The sequence below is a fragment of the Rhinopithecus roxellana genome, chromosome 2 (genome assembly GCF_007565055.1).
Source record: "Rhinopithecus roxellana isolate Shanxi Qingling chromosome 2, ASM756505v1, whole genome shotgun sequence".
NCBI lineage: Eukaryota > Metazoa > Chordata > Mammalia > Primates > Cercopithecidae > Rhinopithecus > Rhinopithecus roxellana.
Window position 1 is genome coordinate 135,802,673 of NC_044550.1, and position 20,513 is coordinate 135,823,185.

The 20,513-nt window shown below is 46.1% G+C and overlaps 1 protein-coding gene across 1 annotated transcript in view; it reads left to right on the forward strand.

Annotated features, from left to right (window-relative positions):
- The first annotated feature begins 11,330 nt into the window (after window positions 1-11,330).
- The window catches only part of ZNF721 (zinc finger protein 721), a 39,302-nt gene continuing 30,119 nt past the window's right edge, over window positions 11,331-20,513 (forward strand). Inside the window, 2 exon segments of the mRNA XM_010375306.2 lie at window positions 11,331-11,586; window positions 19,453-19,579. Coding sequence (XP_010373608.2) covers window positions 11,584-11,586; window positions 19,453-19,579 — 130 coding nt within the window. The 5' untranslated portion in view covers window positions 11,331-11,583.

Here is a 20,513-nt window from a genome sequence, read left to right on the forward strand (position 1 = left end):
CCCAGCCCCAAACAGAATGATCTTTGCTTGTGAAATTTTTAATAAATGAGACACTGACATTGGTTTAATGAAAATAGCTGCATCTGGAATTTAGTAAGATTACCATAACTTTTTTATTTTTTATTTTTGAGATGGAATCTCCCTCTTTTGCCCAGACTGGAGTGCAATGACATGATCTCGGCTCACTGCAACCTCCACCTCCTGGGTTTAAGAAATTCTAATCCCAGCACTTTGGGAGGCCGAGACGGGCGGATCACGAGGTCAGGAGATCAAGACCATCCTGGCTAACACAGTGAAACCCCGTCTCTACTAAAAATACAAAAACTAGCCGGGCGAGGTGGCGGGCGCCTGTAGTCCCAGCTACTTGGGAGGCTGAGGCAGGAGAATGGCGTAAACCCGGGAGGCGGAGCTTGCAGTGAGCTGAGATCCGGCCACTGCACTCCAGTCCGGGCGACAGAGCGAGACTCCGCCTCAAAAAAAAAAAAAAAAAAAAAAGAAATTCTCCTGCCTCGGCCTTCTGAGTAGCTGGGATTGTAGGAATGCACCACCATGCCCCGCTAATTTTTGTATTTTTAGTAGAGAAGGGTTTCACCATGTTGGCCAGGCTGGTCTTGAACTCCTGACCTCAGGTGATCCACCTGCCTTGGCCTCCAAAGGCAGTTTCTTAAACTGGTTGTTTAAGAAAAAGGGATGTGGCCGGGCGCGATGGCTCAAGTCTGTAATCCCAGTACTTTGGGAGGCCGAGACGGGCGGATCACGAGGTCAGGAGATCGAGACCATCCTGGCTAACATGGTGAAACCCAGTCTCTACTAAAAAATACAAAAACTAGCCTGGCGAGGTGGCGGGCGCCTGTCGTCCCAGCTACTTGGGAGGCTGAGGCAGGAGAATGGCATAAACCCAGGAGGTGGAGCTTGCAGTGAGCTGAGATCCGGCCACTGCACTCCAGCCTGGGAGACAGAGGGAGACTCCATCTCAAAATAAAAAAAGAACCCAAAACTTTTATATGATCAAGTTGTCTATAATTAAAGGGAAATTATAATAATCTTTCTAGAGATTGGGCTTGATGTAAAAAAAACACTTATACACTAAATTATTTGTTAGAAAAATGAAATTTTCCTAAGGGATTGATTTACTCTTAATAGATTATAAGAGATTTTAATTTTTTTAATCTGAAGTTCAACTTTTATTGCATCTTGCCATTTTTTGGCTTTCTCTACCTTTTGAAAAGATACATTTTCTTAAAGGTCTAAAGGGAATGTTTTTTTCCAACATAATAGTCTGTGCACTGCAGAAGGTCTTTTTCTTTTGCCTTTTGGTAACTGGCCTGACAGATTTTATGTTTTATAGAAATAATTTCCATTCAGTTATTATTAAGTTTGATTTTGCTTATGAAAAAACTGAAATTTAAGGGTTTTTTTTTTTTGAGATGGAGTCTCGCTCTGTCCCCCAGGCTGGAGTGCAGTGGCGCCATCTCGGTTCACTGCAAGCTCTGCCTCCTTGGTTCTTGCCATTCTCCTGCCTCAGTCTCCCGAGTAGCTGGACTACAGGGGCCCGCCACCATGCCCGGCTAATTTTTTGTATTTTTAGTAGAGACAGGGTTTCACCGTGTTGGCCAGGATGGTTTCGATCTCCTGACCTTGTAATCCACCCACCTCAACCTCCCAAAGTGCTGGGATTACAGGCGTGAGCCACCGCGCCTGGCTGTTTGTGATAATTTTAACCTATTGTAATCCAATATATTGGCTGGGCACAGTGTCTCACGCTTGTAATCCCTGCGCTTTGGGAGGTTGAGGTGGGTGGATCATGAGGTCAGGAGATCGAAACCATCCTGGCCAACATGGTAAAACCTTATGTCTACTAAAATCCAAAAAATTAGCCAGACATGGTGGCATGTGCCTGTAGTCCCAGCTACTTGGGAGGCTGAGGCAGGAAAATTGCTTGAATCCCGGAGACAGAGGTTGCAGTGAGCCGAGGTCACACTGCTGCACTCCAGCCTGGCGACAGAGCAAGACTTTGTCTTAATAAATAAATTAAATTTAAAAACCCAAAATGTTATTGTTTTAATATGTGATCAATATATAATTAGAAATAAGGTATATTTCTGATCTGATTCTTCTAAACTCACTGTGTATTTTATGTTTGCAGCACGTTTTACTTCAAACCAGCTACATTCCTACCCAGTAGGTACATATGGCAGGTGGCTGCCACATTGAGTGCAGCCGTAAGGGCTCTGACCTCAGGGAAGTGAGGGACCTGAACACCTCTCTTCCGCTGGAAGTGAGAGAACAGCCTCTCTACCAAACTTTCTCCTCAGGCTCAAGGGTGGGTGGGACAGTGCCCCCAGAGAGAGCCTGCACTGCAAGCTAAGAGTGTCCACGTGGGCCGGGCGCGGTGGCTCAAGCCTGTAATCCCAGCACTTTGGGAGGCCGAGACGGGCGGATCACGAGGTCAGGAGATCAAGACCATCCTGGCTAACATGGTGAAACCCCGTCTCTACTAAAAAAATACAAAAAGCTAGCCGGGCGACCTGGCGGGCGCCTGTAGTCCCAGCTACTCAGGAGGCTGAGGCAGGAGAATGGCGTGAACCCGGGAGGCGGAGCTTGCAGTGAGCTGAGAGCCGGCCACTGCACTCCAGCCTGGGCGACAGAGCGAGACTCCGTCTCAAAAAAAAAAAAAAAAAAAAAAAAAAAAAGAGTGTCCACGTGAAGACCACGGTCTCCCAGTTGCTGTTTGGTGCCGGCGTGATGGTCTCCTCAGTTCAGCCAGGCCTGGGCTCTCTTCCCATGACCAGGAAGAATAAGACATACAGACACCAGAGAGTCAGTAAAGCAGAGTAAGATTTTTTGAGCAGAAGGAAACCTCTCAGCAGCAAGAGGGGACATGAAAGCAGGTTGCCAGAAATGGGGCTGAGTTCTGGGTCTTTTATGTGTCAAGAACAAGGAAGTCTTCTGTGGGTTCTGCCCAAATGGGAGGGGTAAATTTTCCCCCTGAGGGTGTTGCGTCTGAGCATGCCTGGGGTTGACCACAGTGACTCCATCTTGGTTATCACCCATGAGTGCCCTAGGAAAACCCACAGCAGTGGAAAGGGTGAAGCTAAAACCAAAGTACTTAAGTCAGTAACATAAGGAGCTGGGTCAAGTTAATGACATTTAGGTTGATTTATTACACCTGGGCCTAAGTTGGGAGCATCCCTTCTGATCAACATCCTGGCATAAGAGGAAGTTCTTAGTCACATTTCTTCTGGCTAGTGACTGGGGTGGTGCAGGTGTGGTCCCTTGGGTGTTTTTCCTCTCCTGAAACCCTCCCTCCCTAGCTTCCTAACCAGCCTCTGACTGCCTCCTCTCAGGGGTTCCTCTTTTATTTTATTTTATTTATTTATTTTGAGATGGAGTATTGCTCTGTTACCAGGCTGGAATGTAGTGGCACGATCTTGGCTCACTGCAACATCCACCTCCTGGGTTCAAGTGATTCTCCTGCCTCAGCCTCCTGAGTAGCTGGGATTACAGGTGTGTGCCACCATGCCCAGCTAATTTTTGTATTTTTAGTAGAGATGCAGTTTCAAAATGTTGACCAGGATGGTCTCAACCTCTTGACCTTGTGATCCCCCTGCCTTGGCCTCCCAAAGTGCTGGGATCACAGGCGTGAGCCACTGCGCCCGGTTTCCTCCTCCTTTAAATATCAGACAGGAAACAAGGAATGATGGGGCCACAGGAGGAGAGAGCACCATGTCTTCAGATGTCTTCACAGCCTTGCCCTCCAGAGTTTAGATGTGGAAGGAATAGATTAAAGGCGAACTTCTTGTTTTGCTTTTTATCTTTGGACCTAATTGTCAGGCTGTAACTGTGTTTTTGTCCTGTGGTGTGGGGCACTGTGTGAGTTTAAGCACCAATGACATGCATCCACATCTACCTGCACTTCTGTTCCCAGAAGGAAGGCTGTGAGTGTGAGCTGTCCAGGTCCTTGACATTTTGAACAAATACTTGAACAAAAAGCACAAAGGAATGAAAAACAGGAAGGAAGCAGCAAAAGCAAGAATTTATTCAAGTGAGAAAGCACTCCACAGGGTGGGTGTGGGCCCCAGCAAGCAGCTCGAGGACCCGGTTACAACGTTTTCTGGGTTTTAAGTACGCCTTTTGAGGTTCCTATCAGCTACCCCATTATTTGGATGAAGGATTTGGTCCGTGGCTAATCAAAGACTGAGGCGAATTGGTACCCCATGCAGATGAAGGCATGGCCTGTGCTTGGCCCTCAGCCACTCCAAGGCACTCTCCTTTTCTATCAGAGAACTGGTGCCAGGGGGAGGGTTGTAGCCACAGTCACCGCTGATCCTTTGCTACTCGGGTGTAGATGAGGTTTCTCCTTTTGGTTTAGATGCAGGAAGTTCACGTTAATTGGCCTTAGGTTTCCTGCTCCCAGACCTTGGTGTTTTTACTTTTAGGAAGTCAGCACGAATTGGCCTTAAGTTCCCTGCCTCCAGACCCCATTCTCCTGCCTCACTTCTCTATAAGTCAATACCATCTTACAACAAATTTAAATAAAGGAAAAAAGAAAATCAATACTTACAGGGTGCCAAGCATTTGCAGGTTATTTGTAATCAATCTGTCCTGGCATCCTGGAATCCTGTCTTTAATGGGTGTATATATGACTAAGTTACAACTGCATAACAAACAATCCCAAATCATACTAGCTCAGCATTGAGCTGTTTAGAAATTTAGGCTGGGCTCAGCTGGGCCATTCTTCTGGGTTCAGTTTGGCTCCTACAGGTGTGAATGGTCAGCTGCTGGTGAATTAGGTGGCTCTGCTTCTGGGAGTGAGCTGTCTGTAAACTGAGGCTCTTTGGCTTTTCCCAGCATGCTATTTTATCCTCCAGAAAGCTAAAATGGGCTTGTTGTCATAGAGATGGAAGAATTCTCAAAAAGATAACAGAAACATTTGAGACCTTTTAAACCTGGGCCCAAAACTGGCAAACTGTGCCCGTGCAAGTAAGTCAAGAGAGATTCAAGGTTTGGGAAACAGAATCTGTCTCTTGATAGAAATGAGTATAAGAGCCATTTCCAAGGACATGAATACCATAAGAAATTTTTTTAATTGCTGTTTTTGCAATCAATTTTATCATTACTTTTCTTGCAGATATAACTATCCCACAGCTACTAAGCAGCTGGCTGGGACTCAGGATCAGCGTTGGCCTGACTCTGAAGCCCATGCACCTCCATAGACCACACTACTCAGCCAGGTTTCCTGGTCCTTCAAGGGGCTGAAGAGTGACACTTCTGAAGTAGAAGCAAGATTTTTGTTTTGAGAAATCTCATTCCATCCATCCATTACTCTTCATCATTGGAAATAATGCATTCCAGGGAATGGTTCTGAAGTCTCTTGGAAAAACTGGAAACAATTTGAGAAAATTGCTGAGCATTGGGTTTAGGAAATTAATGCCCATTACATTTTTAATTTATCTTTTTTTTTTTTCTTTTTGTGGAGAACGGGGTCTCGCTGTATTACCCAGGCAGGTCTCGAACTCCTGGGCTCAAGCTATCCTCCCGCCTCTGCCTCCGTGAGAGCTGGGATTACAGGCGTGAGGCACCGCGCCCAGCACATTTTTAATTTATCATAGGAGAAATTTGAAAACACCTATAATGTACTCATCATATCTGCAAACTCTTTGTATTTTTTGTATTTGTTGACTATGATTTTTAATATAGACTAAGTCAAATTACTGTTTCTGAGACAACTTTTGCTCTGCAGGCAAGTGACAGCAATAGGGCTGCTGCTATTTTTTCCCTCTGCAATTTATTCAACCAGCAGAGTACGCTTTGAAGGGCCAACGTGTTTTATAAGACCCCACATTTAGGAGCAGCTATAGGGCAAATGTCCAGAGCACACACAGAAATCACATGCAACCAAGGCTGGGCGCGGTGGCTCACGCCTGTCATCCCAGCACTTTGGGAGAGCGAGGCAGGCAGCTCATGAGGTCAGGAGATCAAGACCATGCAGGCTAACACGGTGAAACCCTGTCACTACTAAAAATACAAAAAATCAGCCGGGAGTGGTGGTGGATTCCTGTAGTCCCAGCTACTCGGGAGCCCGAGGCAGGAGAATGGCGTGAACCTTGGAGGCGGAGCTTGCAGTGATCCGAGATCTTGCTACTGCACTGCAGCCTGGTCGACAGAGCGAAAGTCTGTCTCAAAAAAAAAGAAAAAAAAAAAAAAATCACAGGCAACCAATGCATTCTTCACCCTGAATCAATGCTCTTCACCCTTGGATGCGTATTAGAGTAGCCTGCTGTGCGTGTGGGTGGTGGCTCCTCATCCTGAATCAATGCTTCTCACCCTTGGATGCATATTAGAGTAGCCTGCTGTGCGTGTGGGTGGTGGCTCCTCATCCTGAATCAATGCTCCTCACCCTTGGATGCGTATTAGAGTAGCCTGCTGTGCGTGTGGGTGGTGGCTCCTCATCCTGAATCAATGCTCCTCACCCTTGGATGCGTATTAGAGTAGCCTGCTGTGCGTGTGGGTGGTGGCTCCTCATCCTGAATCAATGCTCCTCACCCTTGGATGCGTATTAGAGTAGCCTGCTGTGCGTGTGGGTGGTGGCTCCTCATCCTGAATCGATGCTCCTCACCCTTGGATGCGTATTAGAGTAGCCTGCTGTGCGTGTGGGTGGTGGCTCCTCATCCTGAATCGATGCTCTTCACCCTTGGATGCGTATTAGAGTAGCCTGCTGTGCGTGTGGGTGGTGGCTCCTCATCCTGAATCGATGCTCTTCACCCTTGGATGCATATTAGAGTAGCCTGCTGTGCGTGTGGGTGGTGGCTCCTCATCCTGAATCGATGCTTCTCACCCTTGGATGCATTTAGAATAGCCTGCTGTGCGTGCAGCTGGTGGCTCCTTACCCCGAATCAATGCTTCTCACCCTTGGATGCATATTACAATAGCCTGCTGTGCGTGTGGGTGGTGGCTCCTCCCCCTGAATGCTTCTCACCCTTGGATGCATATTAGAATAGCCTGCTGTGCGTGCAGATGGTGGTATTTAAAGTTCTAAAATCTAAGTTGCAAGGGAATAATTAAGCCAGAATCTCTTTTTTTTTTCAGAGTCTTGCTCTGTTGCCAGGCTAGAGTGCAGTGGCACGATCTCAGCTCACTGCAACCTCCACCTGCCAGGTTGAAACGATTCTGCTGCCTCAGGTTCCCAAGTAGCTGGGACTACAGGCACACACCACCACGCCCTGCTAGTTTTTGTATTTTTAGTAGAGACAGGGTTTCACCGTGTTGGCCAGGATGGTCTCGGTCTCTTGACCCCGTTATCTGCCCGCCTTGGCCTCCCAAAGTGCTGGGATTACAGGCGTGAGCCACCGCGCCCAGCCAATTAAGCCAGAATCTTTAGAGTGAGACCCAGACAATGGTGACTTTAGGCTCTCCAGGTGATTACAATATGCAACCACACTCCCAAATGTCTGCTGTAAACCAACATCTTTCAGAGGACCAGTTGAAAATATTTCTCAAATTAATGTAAAAAGTGTTTACTGTTGAGTTGTGGCTTTTCAGTCCTACCTGTATTATCTACATTCTATCCTTTGCAAAACTCACTTCTACTACTTGTTCTGCTCCTGATTTAAACCAGTTCCACACATACTAAGCCCACGGTGCTAGATGGCCTGGCTGTGGTGAGTGTTATTGTGGAGGAAGGACTTTGCTGTAAGAAAATGCTTTCCCCAAAACTAAAACCATGCTACTTACTCAACTGAGGTAAAAAATGAAAGGCTGGCCGGGCGCAGTGGCTCACGTCTGTAATCCCAGCACTTTGGGAGGCTGAGGCAGGCGGATCACGAGGTCAGGAGATCGAGACCATCCTGGCTAACAGAGTGAAACCCTGTCTCAACTGAACAAATACAAAATGAAATGGAGCGAGACTCCATTTCAAACAAACATTGCTATTATTCTGAAATATTAATTTAAGATTAAATATGTAATATTTCAATTTTTATTGATGTATAACATGCATACAGAAATACATCCACAATAAAGTATTAATGTAATGCTCAATAAATTATAACAAAGCTAATACATTTGTGTAACTATAGAATAGAACTACCCTTGTTTTTGCCCACAAACTACTTCCTCTTCTCTTTTCCTCCTCCCCAAATGTAATCACAATCTTAAGAGCTAATTTTTTTTTTCTTTTTGAGATGGAGACTTGCACTGTCACCTGGGCTGGAGTGCAGTGTCTCAATTTTGGCTCACTGCAACCTCTGCCTCCTAGGTTCAGGCGATTCTCCTGCCTCAGCCTCCCAAGTAGCTGGGATTACAAGCACTCGCCACCCCGCCCAGCTAAATTTTTTTGTGTGTTTTTAGTAGAGATGGGGTTTCACCATATTGGCCAGGCTAGTCATGAACTCCTGACCTCAGGTGATCCACCTGCCTCAGCCTCCCAAAGTGCTGGGATTACAGGTGTAAGCCACCGCGCCCAGCCAAGAGCCAATGTTATAGATGGTTTGTCTTTTTATACAAGTGTTTTATTACAGAATATTTTTAACTTATACACAGTAACCAAGATAGTATAATAGGCTGATGCTCCGCCTGCACATCTACTAATTATGTCTCATTTCTGTTTTGTTTCTACTTCAACTCCTTTCCCATCCCCACTTTATTATTGTTTTTATTTTCTGTAAGATGTATATGCGTTGAAACATACAATCCTTACTGTACCTTTCTGACAAATCAATACATCCATATAAACTTTCCCTTTCAATTACAGAATTACTACCAGTTAACGATTATTAATGTGCATATGAATCACCTGGAAATATTTGAAATACAGATTTTGATACAATATATCTGGGTTTTGCCTGAAAATGTGTATTTCTAACAAAGTACAGATCCATAGAGCACATGGTAACTACAAGGTCTCTGTCTAAAGTGTGTAAAACTTGATGAATAAGGCCAAGTGCGGTGGCTCACGCCTGTAATCCCAGCACTTTGGGAGGCCGAGGCAGGTAGATCCCGAGGTCAAGAGATCGAGACCAGCCAGACCAACATGGTGAAACCCCGTCTCTACTGAAAATACCAAAATTAGCTGGGCGTGGTGGCACACACCTGTAATTCCACCTACTCGGGAGGCTGAGGCAGGAGAATCACATGAACTGGGGAGGCAGAGGTTGCAGTAAGCCAAGATCACGCCACTTTACTCCAACCTGGGTAACAGAGTGAGACTCCATCTCAAAAAAATCAAAAACAGAAACAAAAACAACTTGATGAATAAAATTAAGAAAAAGTGGGCCTGGCACGGTGGCTTACACCTGTAATCCCAGTACTTTGGGAGGCTAACCTGAAGGTGGGCGGATCACCTGAGGTCAGGAGTTTGAGACCAGCCTGACCTACATGGAGAAACCTTGTCTCTACTAAAAATACAAAAAAATTAGCCAGGTGTGGTTGCGCACTCCTGTAATCCTAGCTCCTCCGGAGGTTGAGGGAGGAGAATCGTTTGAACCTGGAAGGTGGAGGTTGCAGGGAGCCGAGATTGGCGCCATTGCACTCCAGCCAGGGCAGCAAGACCAAACCTCCATCTCAAAAAAAAAAAAAAAAGAAGAAGAAGAAAAAGAAAAATTGACCTCAGATAAAATAACAAATCAGAACTCATCAACAATGTCTCACAGTCATATGTAACCTTTATTGAATCAGCCAAAATTCAGTCATTTATACACCAAGTGCACATAAATTTCATGGTTTCCTATTAAAATTTTATTTAATGCCTTTGCAAAATCTAACTCAGTTTTCTTATAAAATTGAGTAACAACATTTTATATGACATTTTAAGTTCCATTTATATTAAACTCAAACTTACACAATTTTGTTCAGCAGTGTATGTGTGTCTACCACCGAATATTCTTTTGAGTTCCAGCATTTGCACAGGCACCACAGCTGAGAAGCACAGATTCTGGGTCTTTGTCTGTGAGACTGAGCCAAAAGTAGACATTGTGTTCAACTGTTGAAAGGCATTTTTATTGCCTTCCTGACTTGACAATGATACATTTAAAAAGATAATGGAATGGATGTTAACTCTTGTCAAATAGATCACTGGCAATTTCTTCCTCATGCAGAGGTTGCAATGAGCCGAGATCGTGCCACTGGACTCCAGCCTTGGCGACAGAGAGAGACTCAAAAGAAAAAGAAAAGAACAAAGATACACAACAGCCAAAAGTGAATAACTTAATTTTTAATAAATAGACCAAGGTCTTCTGTGGCAGGAAGTCAGGGACCCAAAACAGAGGGACCAGCTGAAGCCCCAGCAGAGGAACATAAATCGTGAAGATTTCATGGACATTTATTAGTTCCCCAAATTTATATGAGCTATCTCAAGTAGTCAAACTTACAGAAACAGAAATTAGACTGATGTATTTCATAAGCTGGAGAGAGAGTAAAAGGGGCAGTTAATGCTTCAGGGGTATTGAGTTTCAGCTTTGGAAGATGTGAAAATTCTAGAGGTTTGTTGCAGAGCAATGTAAATATACTTAGCACTACTAACCTGTATACATTAAAAAATAAAAGATAGTCAATGTTGTGTGTTTTTCTGACAATTAAAAATTTGTGAAAAAGTACTTAAGAGATTCAGCATAATAAAGTATTCCTAAATTATCTTCAAATTACAAAAGTGTTTTGCTCCCACAAATTCACTTAGATTCTGTAATCCCGGCCAACATTTTATTTATTTATTTTTGGAGACGGAGTCTCACTCTGTCGCCCAGGCTGGAGTTCAGTGGTGCGATTTCAGCTCACTGAAACCTCCGCTCCCCGGATTCAAGCGATTCTCCTGCTTCAGCCTCATGAGTAGCTGGGATTACAGGCGCCCGCCACCATGCCTGGCTAATTTTTATATTTTTAGTAGAGACAGGGTTTCACCATCTTGGCCAGGCTGGTCTTGAACTCCTCACCCCATGATCCCCCAAAGCTCCCAAAGCTTTGGGATTACACCCCTGCTAACAGTTTATTTTTTAGAGGTTTGCTTTTCTCTTCAAATCTCAGGTGTCCTACTCAAAACACCACAGGCCAGAAAGGTTATGAAATGTAAAATATTAAAATAGTTGTCATTATATTGTTTCCATTTGTGAACAAGTGTGTGTCTGTGTGTGTGCGCGCGCACAATTTATAAATTGATGTAACCTTACACACCAGAAGGTCAAAATGAACCCCCAACAGAGCCCGGCCTAGCACTGAGATTAGGCCCTGCCTGAAAGTGCCTGGAGGCACTAGTCTGTCACTCTTGCCTCATTCAGTGCACTGTACGGTCGCAATTTCTGTCATTCAAAGCCTGAGGGCGTGAAGCCTGGAGCCATATCCAATCAGAGCGCTGGAATGAGAACTGCCCAATCAGGCGCGCAGCCGGAGAGGAGGGGGCGGCATCCGGGATCTAGCGCGGCCTTGGCGTCTTGCTTCCGCCAGAGCTGGGTTAGGGCGTCACCGTCCTGCTTCCACCTCTCAGGGAGGCTTCGGTGACTCTGCCACAGCCTCAGCCTCCGCCTCCGTCGCTCTGTGACCAGCGGGTATTGGATGATTCTACCTAAGACTTCGCGACACCCTTGAAGCCCTGAAATGGTGAGTGTGCGGGGCGGGGCGTCCTGAGGCTGGGGGGGCCTCAACGGCACCAGCGGGAAATGGCGGCGGCGGGACCGAGTCTGCGAACTGAGTCCCCGCTGCCGCCGCTCAGCCCTCGGTCCTCAGTCCCCTCCGGTGAGGGTCCCGCGCTCCTGTCGGTCCCCGCACGGCGGCTCTGCCCAGCCTGCAGCCCTCCTCGTGCAGCTCTGCGCCCGCAGCCCCGCACCTTCCCCGGGCTGTGGGGTGAGGAGCTCACCGGGAAGACGCCGGCGCGGCGTGCGCGGGCACCGCGTGGGAGGAGCTGTGGTCCGGGGTCCCGTTTCTTCTTTAACCTTTTCGGAATGAGATGGAGGCCCCGTCAAAACACAGAGTTCATGTGAGCAAACAGGACTCAGTAATGGGACAGCGCCCCCGTGGCTCGTGGTTTGGGGGCTGCCAGCGGGTCTTGAAGGAAAGGCTTGTGTGAGGAAGGGAAGCCGATCACCCGCCCGCCCCAACTTTCCCACCGGTCCCCTTGCCCTGAGCGCCGCCTCTGCGTGGCTGTTCCTGAGTGGCCTCTTTTAGAATAGGCTGGTGTCGTGTGCACAGCGCTTCGCTGAGTTCTGTGAGTGGTTCTGCCACATTATGGAACTTGAGGAGGGTGTGGGCGCCCCTGGTTTGCTGGAGACGTTCAGAAATGAAGACGGGTGTTCAGAGGCAGGGACTGGCGTCTGCAGGGGGGCAGTTGCGGGAAGAGCGCTGAGCTTGTGGGGTCTGCGCTGACTCTGGGTGGGGTCTTTAGTGAGTTGCTGGACAGCCCGTTGGGGTTGGAGCATTGACGGGTGTTGAGGAAACTCCGCAGGTTTTCTGTCAGAAGAAAGACAAGGCTGAGCCTGGGCTGGAGGGAGTCGCCTGGTGTCCGCGGGAGGCGCGAGTGGGTTCTGCACATGCGCGGTCCTGCTGGGCGCTGTCGGGTTCCTCCCGGTCGCCTCCCGGGGAGAGGGGACTGAGAACTTAAGAGGAAAGGAGTTCTGAGAAACATCCCTTCCCTGCACCCTGCTGCCAGCCCCCACCCAATGCTAACCCACTCCTGAGCACGCCCACTGGGCATTCGCATGGCCCCACTCCTCCCAGTACAGGGTTCCACCCTCAGGAATTGTGCCCATGGCAGCTTTGCTCCTAGGGTGTTCTGCCAAGAACCCACACAGTGCCCTGAAGACTCCTGGCTCATTTGAACCCCAGACACTGGATCTGTAGCAGGAACCTGTTTCCTTCCCCCATTCAGGCTTCTGGACCACCTGATCCTAATCTCTGCCTTTATAGACACAGCAGTCAGTCAGATGGTAACCCTGCCTCGGCCTGCACTTGTAGCACAAACCGGTCCTTTAATCAGTCCTGCCCTGCCCCCTCCCATGACTCTTAATAGCACCTTTCTCTCTTCTGCTATTTTCTTTTCTTTTCTTTTCTTTTTGAGACGGAGTTTCGCTCTTGTTGCCCATACTGGAGTTCAACTGCACGATCTCGGCTCACTGCAACCTCCGCTTCTGCCTCAGCCTCCCGAGTAGCTGGGATTACAGGCATGTGCTACCACGCCCGGCTAATTTTGTATTTTTAATAGAGACGGGGTTTCTCCGTATTGATCATGCTGGTCTCGAACTCCCGACCTCGGGTAATCGCCTGCCTCGGCCTCCCAAAGTGCTGGGATTATAGGCGTGAACCATCGCCCCCGGCCCTCTTTTTTTTGAGATGAAGTCTCCGTATCGCCCAGGCTGGAGTGGAGGGATGGACTTGGGCACACTATGTGTACAGGAAAGAGAATTTGAGAAAGAAAATAGCAGAAGAGGGACCGGGCGCGGTAGCTCATGCTTGTAATCCCAGCACTTTGGGAGGCCAAGGCGGGCGGATCGTGAGGTCAGGAGTTCGAGACCAGCCTGGCCAATATGGCGGAACCCTGTCTCTACAAAGGGCTGCAGGCGCCTGTAGTCCCAGCTACTCAGGTGGCTGAGGCAGGAGAATGGCATTAACCTGGGAGGCGGAGCTTGCAGTGACCTGAGATCACGCGGTTGCATTCCAGCCTGGGCAACAAGACTGAAACTCCCTCTCTAAATAAATAAATAAGTAAATAAATAAATAGGTAAGAATTTTTGCTCTTCTCCCTTTTCCTAAAGCTGTTTGAAAACTTTTTTTTTTTTTTGTTGGGACGGAGTCTCGCTCTGTCGCCCAGGCTGGAGTGCAGTGGCCCGATCTCAGCTTACTGCAAGCTCCGCCTCCTGGGTTTACGCCATTCTCCTGCTTCAGCCTCCCAAGTAGCTGGGACCAGAGGCCTTTTTTTTTTTTTTTTTAAACAGTCTCGCTCAGTCGCCCGGGCTGGAGTGCAGTGGCAGTGGCCAGATCTCAGCTCACTGCAAGCTCTGCCTCCTGGGTTCACGCCATCCTCCTGCCTCAGCCTCCCCAGTAGCTGGGACTACAGGCGCCCGCCACTATGCCCAGCTAATTTTTTTTGTATTTTTAGTAGAGACGGGTTTTCACCATGTTGGCCAGGATGGTCTCGATCTCCTGACCTCGTGATCGCCCGTCTCGGCCTCCCAACGTGCTGGAATTACAGGCATGAGCCACCGCGCCCGGCCTCTTTCTTTTTTTTTTTTTTTTTTTTTTGAGACGGAGTCTCTGTCGCCCAGGCTGGAGTGTAGTGCCGTTATCTCGGCTCACTGCAATCTCTGCCTCCTGGGTTCAAGCAATTCTCCTGCCTCAGGCTCCCGAGTAGCTGGGATTGCAGGCCCGCACCACCACATCTGCTAATTTTGGTATTTTTAGTAGAGACGGGGATTCACCATGTTGGCCAGGGTGGTCTCGAACTCCTAACCTCAAGTGATCCCTCCACGTGGACCTCCCAAAGTGCTGGGAGTATAGGTGTGAGCCACTGTGCCCGTCTTGAAAACGTTTATGTTTAAATATTTTATCTGCTTCTTTAAAATATAAATAAATAATTTTTATCAATTAAATAGGACATCTTTTTTGAGTCAAACTTGCCTTTAGAACCTGGAAACGATTGGTGTGAAATGTAAATAGTAAGAACATACACCCTATCCCACAGTTTCTGTAGGCGCCTAGGAGGCTGCCTTCAGCAGGTACATAGCTCCACATTGGAAATTTAACTCCTGTCATGAAGATGTTGGAAGTTTATTTTTTCTACGAATATTACCAATTAGAAAATCCAGATGATTTCTCAGATTACTAGGTGAAATTACAATAAGCTGTATATGACAAATGGTGCTCTCATGTCTTCTACTTGAGAATTAATTATGGTGAGTTTCTGTGTTTGCAGTCTCTTAGATTGCCTGTGATGCACACCACATTGTGGTTTATTATGTACCAAAACATTTTCTTTTCTATTGTTGTGGACAGTTTTTTAGGATTGGAGATGATTTTGCTTTTAGTTATATTTTCCACACAGTGTCCGGAATCACCAGACATTATACACAAGTGCCATCTCTGCTTCACTTTAGAGAAAAACCTTTCTCAGGATTCCACTCACAACCCACAATTTGGTAGCAAAGTGCTCGCCAAATCTGGAAATAGAATGGTCTCTCCTATTTGAGATCTGCAGTCCCTTCTATGACAATTATACTAGATTTCTACAAAAATAACTTTTTAGTACTGCAATCAGTTATTCCTCCTTTGTCAGTGTGCCTGGCATCTTCAAATCTGACACTGATTCCATGATCATGGGGCCCATAATCCCAATCAGGATCCCACATGTGCATTGATTAAACCTGAGAACTTCAACTGCCTTCTCCCTTTGCCCAAATGCCCACAAATGTGCATAGCTCACCAGCCCTCCAAGTCTTAAATGTGCAGTTCCAAATTCTGAATTTATGTCCTGGGGTTTGAGAGAAGGATAGAACTTTTATCTGAGAAATATAAGTTATTTTAATCAGATACAGTGATGTGTTAAAATGAGACCACAGTCATGTCCTGTTCCCCTCTTTGAACTATTTGTCTTTTGAAATTGTGTTCTATTGCCACAAATGGCTGTAAATTAACCTAATAATGTCATAGTGGACACTATAACCCACACCTTATAAATTAACAATGTATATAGCCAGTCACTAACCATTTACTTCCATAAGGCAATAAGAATTTCTGACGACTTTCTATCCATTCTCTCTCTACCTTCCTTTTTGCCTTTAAAAATATACTCATAACTTCTAGTTGGAGTGTATATTCAGGGCAGATTTATATTCCAGCATTGCCTCTTCAAGCTTTGGCCCAAATAAACTCTCTACTTATGGTTTACCCCAGGATTTTCCTTTTGGGTCAAAATATTCTTCAGAATGTGTTGGGCCTGGCATGGTGGCTCACGCCTGTAATCCCAGCACTTTGGGAGGCTGAGGCGGGCAGATCACAAGGTCAGGGGATTGAAACCATCCTGGCAAACATGGAGAAACCCCATCTCTACTAAAATACAAAAAATTAGCCAGGTGTGGTGGCGTGTGCCTGTAATCTCAGCCACTTAGGAGGCTGAGGCAGGGGAATTGCTTGAACTTGGGAGGTGGGGTTGCAGTGAACTGAGATTGCACCACTGCACTCCAGCCTGGCGACAGAGCAAGACTCCATCTCAAAAAACAAACAAAAAAACCCAGAATGTGTTGAAGGTGCCTTTATGAACAATCTTTCCTCCGGTTGTACTCTGCTTGCTGTAACCCCCAAGAATGCTGAGGCACATTGATCCTACCTAGAATCTGCACATAAAAGCTGACCTCTGCCTAGGATTCATAAGACAGGACCAGACTTCGGTTGAAGACATACAGAAAACTCAGAAGACTTTTTCTGCATCATGAGAGGTCAACATAGACATCTTAATCCCCACTTTCATAGTGGAGCTCTTTGAGTTTTCGGATCTTGTCCAGTGACCTGCTACAGTTGTGTGGGAGGTTTCTGGTATGAACACAATCCTGTGGCAGAATCTGTTAAGTGGAAACAAGCACTTTAGCAGTGGGGGGTCAGGGCCACAAAGTAACCAGAGCCATAGTCACAACTATGTCTCCCTGTAAACTGTGTTATTGGAGTAGAGTACTTTTGTCCTTCCCCTTGCCTCAGAGTTACCTGATCAGGGACAGGGGCTTTCACATCTGGATCTAGGATCTGCAGTTTCACCAGGGCTGTACCATTTTCTCTTTGCATCCCACAAATTGAGCCTGAATCTCTCCTGCCTGGATCACTATGGGGACATCAGCCCAAGGTCACTGGGGACACTCACCAGCATCTGTATTTGAGACATCTGAGGATATCCTGTGCAGACTGGGTCAGTCTGATGGCAAGGTCTAATTCTGCTCCCATTTTAGAGGAAGAGAAATGACTCACCCAGGATTTGTTCCTCCCTTCACAGAAAGAATCTCCTTGGTTTATACCCAGATAAGAGTTGCTCCAGTTCTCCAGTTTTTTGGTGAAAAATGAGATCTGGATACTCAAACTGATTAATAAGCTAATTGTTTCTATTTCATATGTTCATTAGAAAAAGAGATGAAGCAGTCACAGTCCCTACCCTCAAGCAACTTGCAGTCTGGAGCACATGAATAATGGTTGAGTTCAGCATCATGTGTTCAGTACAAAGACGGACACTGTACAGGAGACTTAAACTTCATTTGAGTTACTTTCCTTTTATTGTTTTGTGAGTTTTGATGCCACCATCTGAAGAGAGTAGTCATTGACAGAAGAGAAGTTGTTATTGTTAGTATTGTTTTTACCTTGCTAAGAATAAGTGTTTGGCTTCTAACATAATTGGTCTAGAAAAACAGGGGTTTTGGTTAAATTCCTTGTTGTATGTTATGAAAGACACAGGGAAGTGGCTAAAATAGATTAAAATTTCACAGACTCTGGGAATCAAATTTCTCTAGGGCAGCCTTAGAAAAGACAGCTGAAAATACTTAGTGGCATAGAGAACAGAAGCCTGGGGCCCACTCTCTGTCCTAACCCTGCCCAGATCCACCCTCTGTTGAACCTTGTCCAGGTCTGGCCCCACACTGAAATCTCTCACAGAACTGCTTAGAGGAGATCATTGTTTGGAGTGGCTGCTCCTACCACCTCTCCAGAGCTGGTGCTCCCAATTTCCTGAGCACATAGTACATGCTCCATAAATATCGCATTAATGCAGGTGCACGTTTTTCTTTTCTTTCCTTTTTTTTTTTTTTCCGAGATGGAATCTTACTCTGTTTCGCAGGCCGGACTACAGTGGCATGATCTCGGCTCACTGCAACCTCTACCTCCTGAGTTAAAGTGATTCTTCTGCTTCAGCCTCCTGAGTAGCTGAGATTACAGGCGCATGCCACCACGTCTGGCTTTTTTTTTTTTTTTTTTTTTTTTTTTTGAGGTGGAGTCTCGCTCTGTCACCCGGACTGGAGTGCAGTGGCCGGATCTCAGCTCACTGCAAGCTCTGCCTCCCAGGTTTACGCCATTCTCCTGCCTCAGCCTCCTGAGTAGCTGGGACTACAGGCGCCCGCCACCTCGCCTGGCTAGTTTTTGTATTTTTAGTAGAGACGGGGTTTCACCGTGTTAGCCAGGATGGTCTCGATCTCCTGACCTCATGATCCGCCCGTGTCGGCCTCCCAAAGTGCTGGGATTACAGGCTTGAGCCACCGCTCCCGGCCTATTTTTTATATTTTTAGTAAAGATGGGGTTTCACCATATTGGCCAGGTTGGTCTCAAACTCCTGACCTCGTGATTCCCCCCCTCGGCCTCCCATAGTGCCAGGATTACTGCGTATGTCACCACTCCCGGCCCACATGTTTTTCCAATGCAGACTTAGACACTGACACCATCTCCAGCCTTTGTAACCTTTAAAGGGCCTGCAGAGAATGCTATGCTTCAGGATGATGACTGGTGGTCTTGTCTTGGAATGAAAAGTATTTGTGTTGCGGTAAGGGACTCTGTGTGCTGTGCCTGCTTTCTCTAGCTGAGTGGTGCTATAATGGATCCAGGTGGAGGAACATCAGCATTAACAGGAGACTTGATAAAAGTCGCTAATTCATGGACTGTTTTCTTTTTCTTTTTTTTTTTTTTTGAGGCAGAGTCTCACTCTGTCGCCGGGGCTGGAGTGCAGTGGCCGGATCTCAGCTCACTGCAAGCTCCGCCTCCCGGGTTTACGCCATTCTCCTGCCTCAGCCTCCGGAGTAGCTGGGACTACAGGCGCCCGCCACTTCGCCCGGCTAGTTTTTTTGTATTTTTAGTAGAGACGGGGTTTCACCGTGTTAGCCAGGATGGTCTCGATCTCCTGACCTCGTGATCCGCCCGTCTCGGCCTCCCAAAGTGCTGGGATTACAGGCTTGAGCCACCGCGCCTGGCCTCATGGACTGTTTTCAAAGCTGCAAAATTTTGGTACAGTGAGGCCTAGAACGTTAAATAATTTATATGCACATTGAGGCTTGAGAGACAGTGCTTAGCTAAGTGACTCTCAGCCCAGTCTTCCCCTAGGGTCACAATTTGAAGTTAAATCATCACATGTACCCTCCCATCACATCCTGTCTATTGTTCTGGGTGGAAACGTTTCTGTTTTTTAAATTAAGTTACTCACATTTTATAGCAAGGCCAAGGTCAAGCATGAGGACTTCCAGATACTTTCATGAGAGGTGAGTTCAACCTGTTTTCCAGGAGGTCACAGGGCCTACTCTGCTTGGTTTTGGTAGGGGTAGGTCAATGTAGCCCATTATTTTTATTGCAGCAACAGAAACTGTTGGAATGCCTTCCTTTTTCCTCAGAGCTATAGAATACTTTAGAGAATATTACTGTGTTGAAAGTTATTTTATCAGATAATCACAGTCAAATGTCAGAACTAGTTCTCTTAACACATTTCACCTGTAGTCAAATTAAGACCTCTGTATGTATTTTCAGGAACCCTTAACATTCAGGGATGTGGCCATAGAATTCTCTCCAGAAGAGTGGAAATGCCTGGACCCTGCCCAGCAGAATTTATATAGAGATGTGATGTTGGAGAACTACAGAAACCTGGTCTCCCTGGGTGAGGATAATTTTAATACATAATTCCTAATACTCCCTCAGAGTTTTATTTTCTATTTTTGTAGAACGTCTTTTGAGATATATCTGTATCTATATAAAAATGTGTGTCTCTCACACACATATGTAAGTTATATATGTATATAGTAAATTCTTAACATTGGTGATAGAGTCTCAGAAACTGTAAGTGAAGCAACATATCATTTAAGAAAATGAATTTTAGGGCTGGGCACGGTGGCTCACGCCTGTAATCCCAGCACTTTGGGAAGCTGAGGTGGGCGAATCATGAGGTCAGGAGTTTGAGACCAGCCTGGCCAACATGACAAAACCCCATCTCTACTAAAAATACAAAAAACTGGTTGGATGTGGTGGCAGGTGCCTGTAATCCAACTACTCGGGAGGCTTAAGGGAGAATCGCTTGAACCTGGGAGGTGGAGGTTGCAGTGAGCCGAGATTGCACCATTGAACTTCTTCTGTCTGGGCGATAAGAGCAAAACTCAGTCTCAAAAAAACCAAAAAACAACAACAAAAAAAGAAAACTAATTTTAGCAAAGTTTAATTGATACAAACAAGGCTTATGTTTGGTATATAGCAACACTGCTTCATTTAAAGTTGCAGTTTTCAAGAACCTGTTTTGAACATTAAGTGAGGACTTACTGTATACTGTGTTTGTGTGACATGGAGTTTTCTGATAAATAAAAATTGTTTAAGTATCTTTAATGTGTACAATGTAATGATTTGATATGTATATATTTTGTGATATATTCATATTTTATTGCAAAAATATAGTCAAGTTGATCAACACATCTATTACCTCCGATAATGATTTTTTTTGATAATAAGAACACTTAAGGCCTAGTGTTGTAGCAAATTGTAAGCATACATTACGGTATTACTAATTATAAACAGAATACTATTATGCTAATCTAATTCTAATG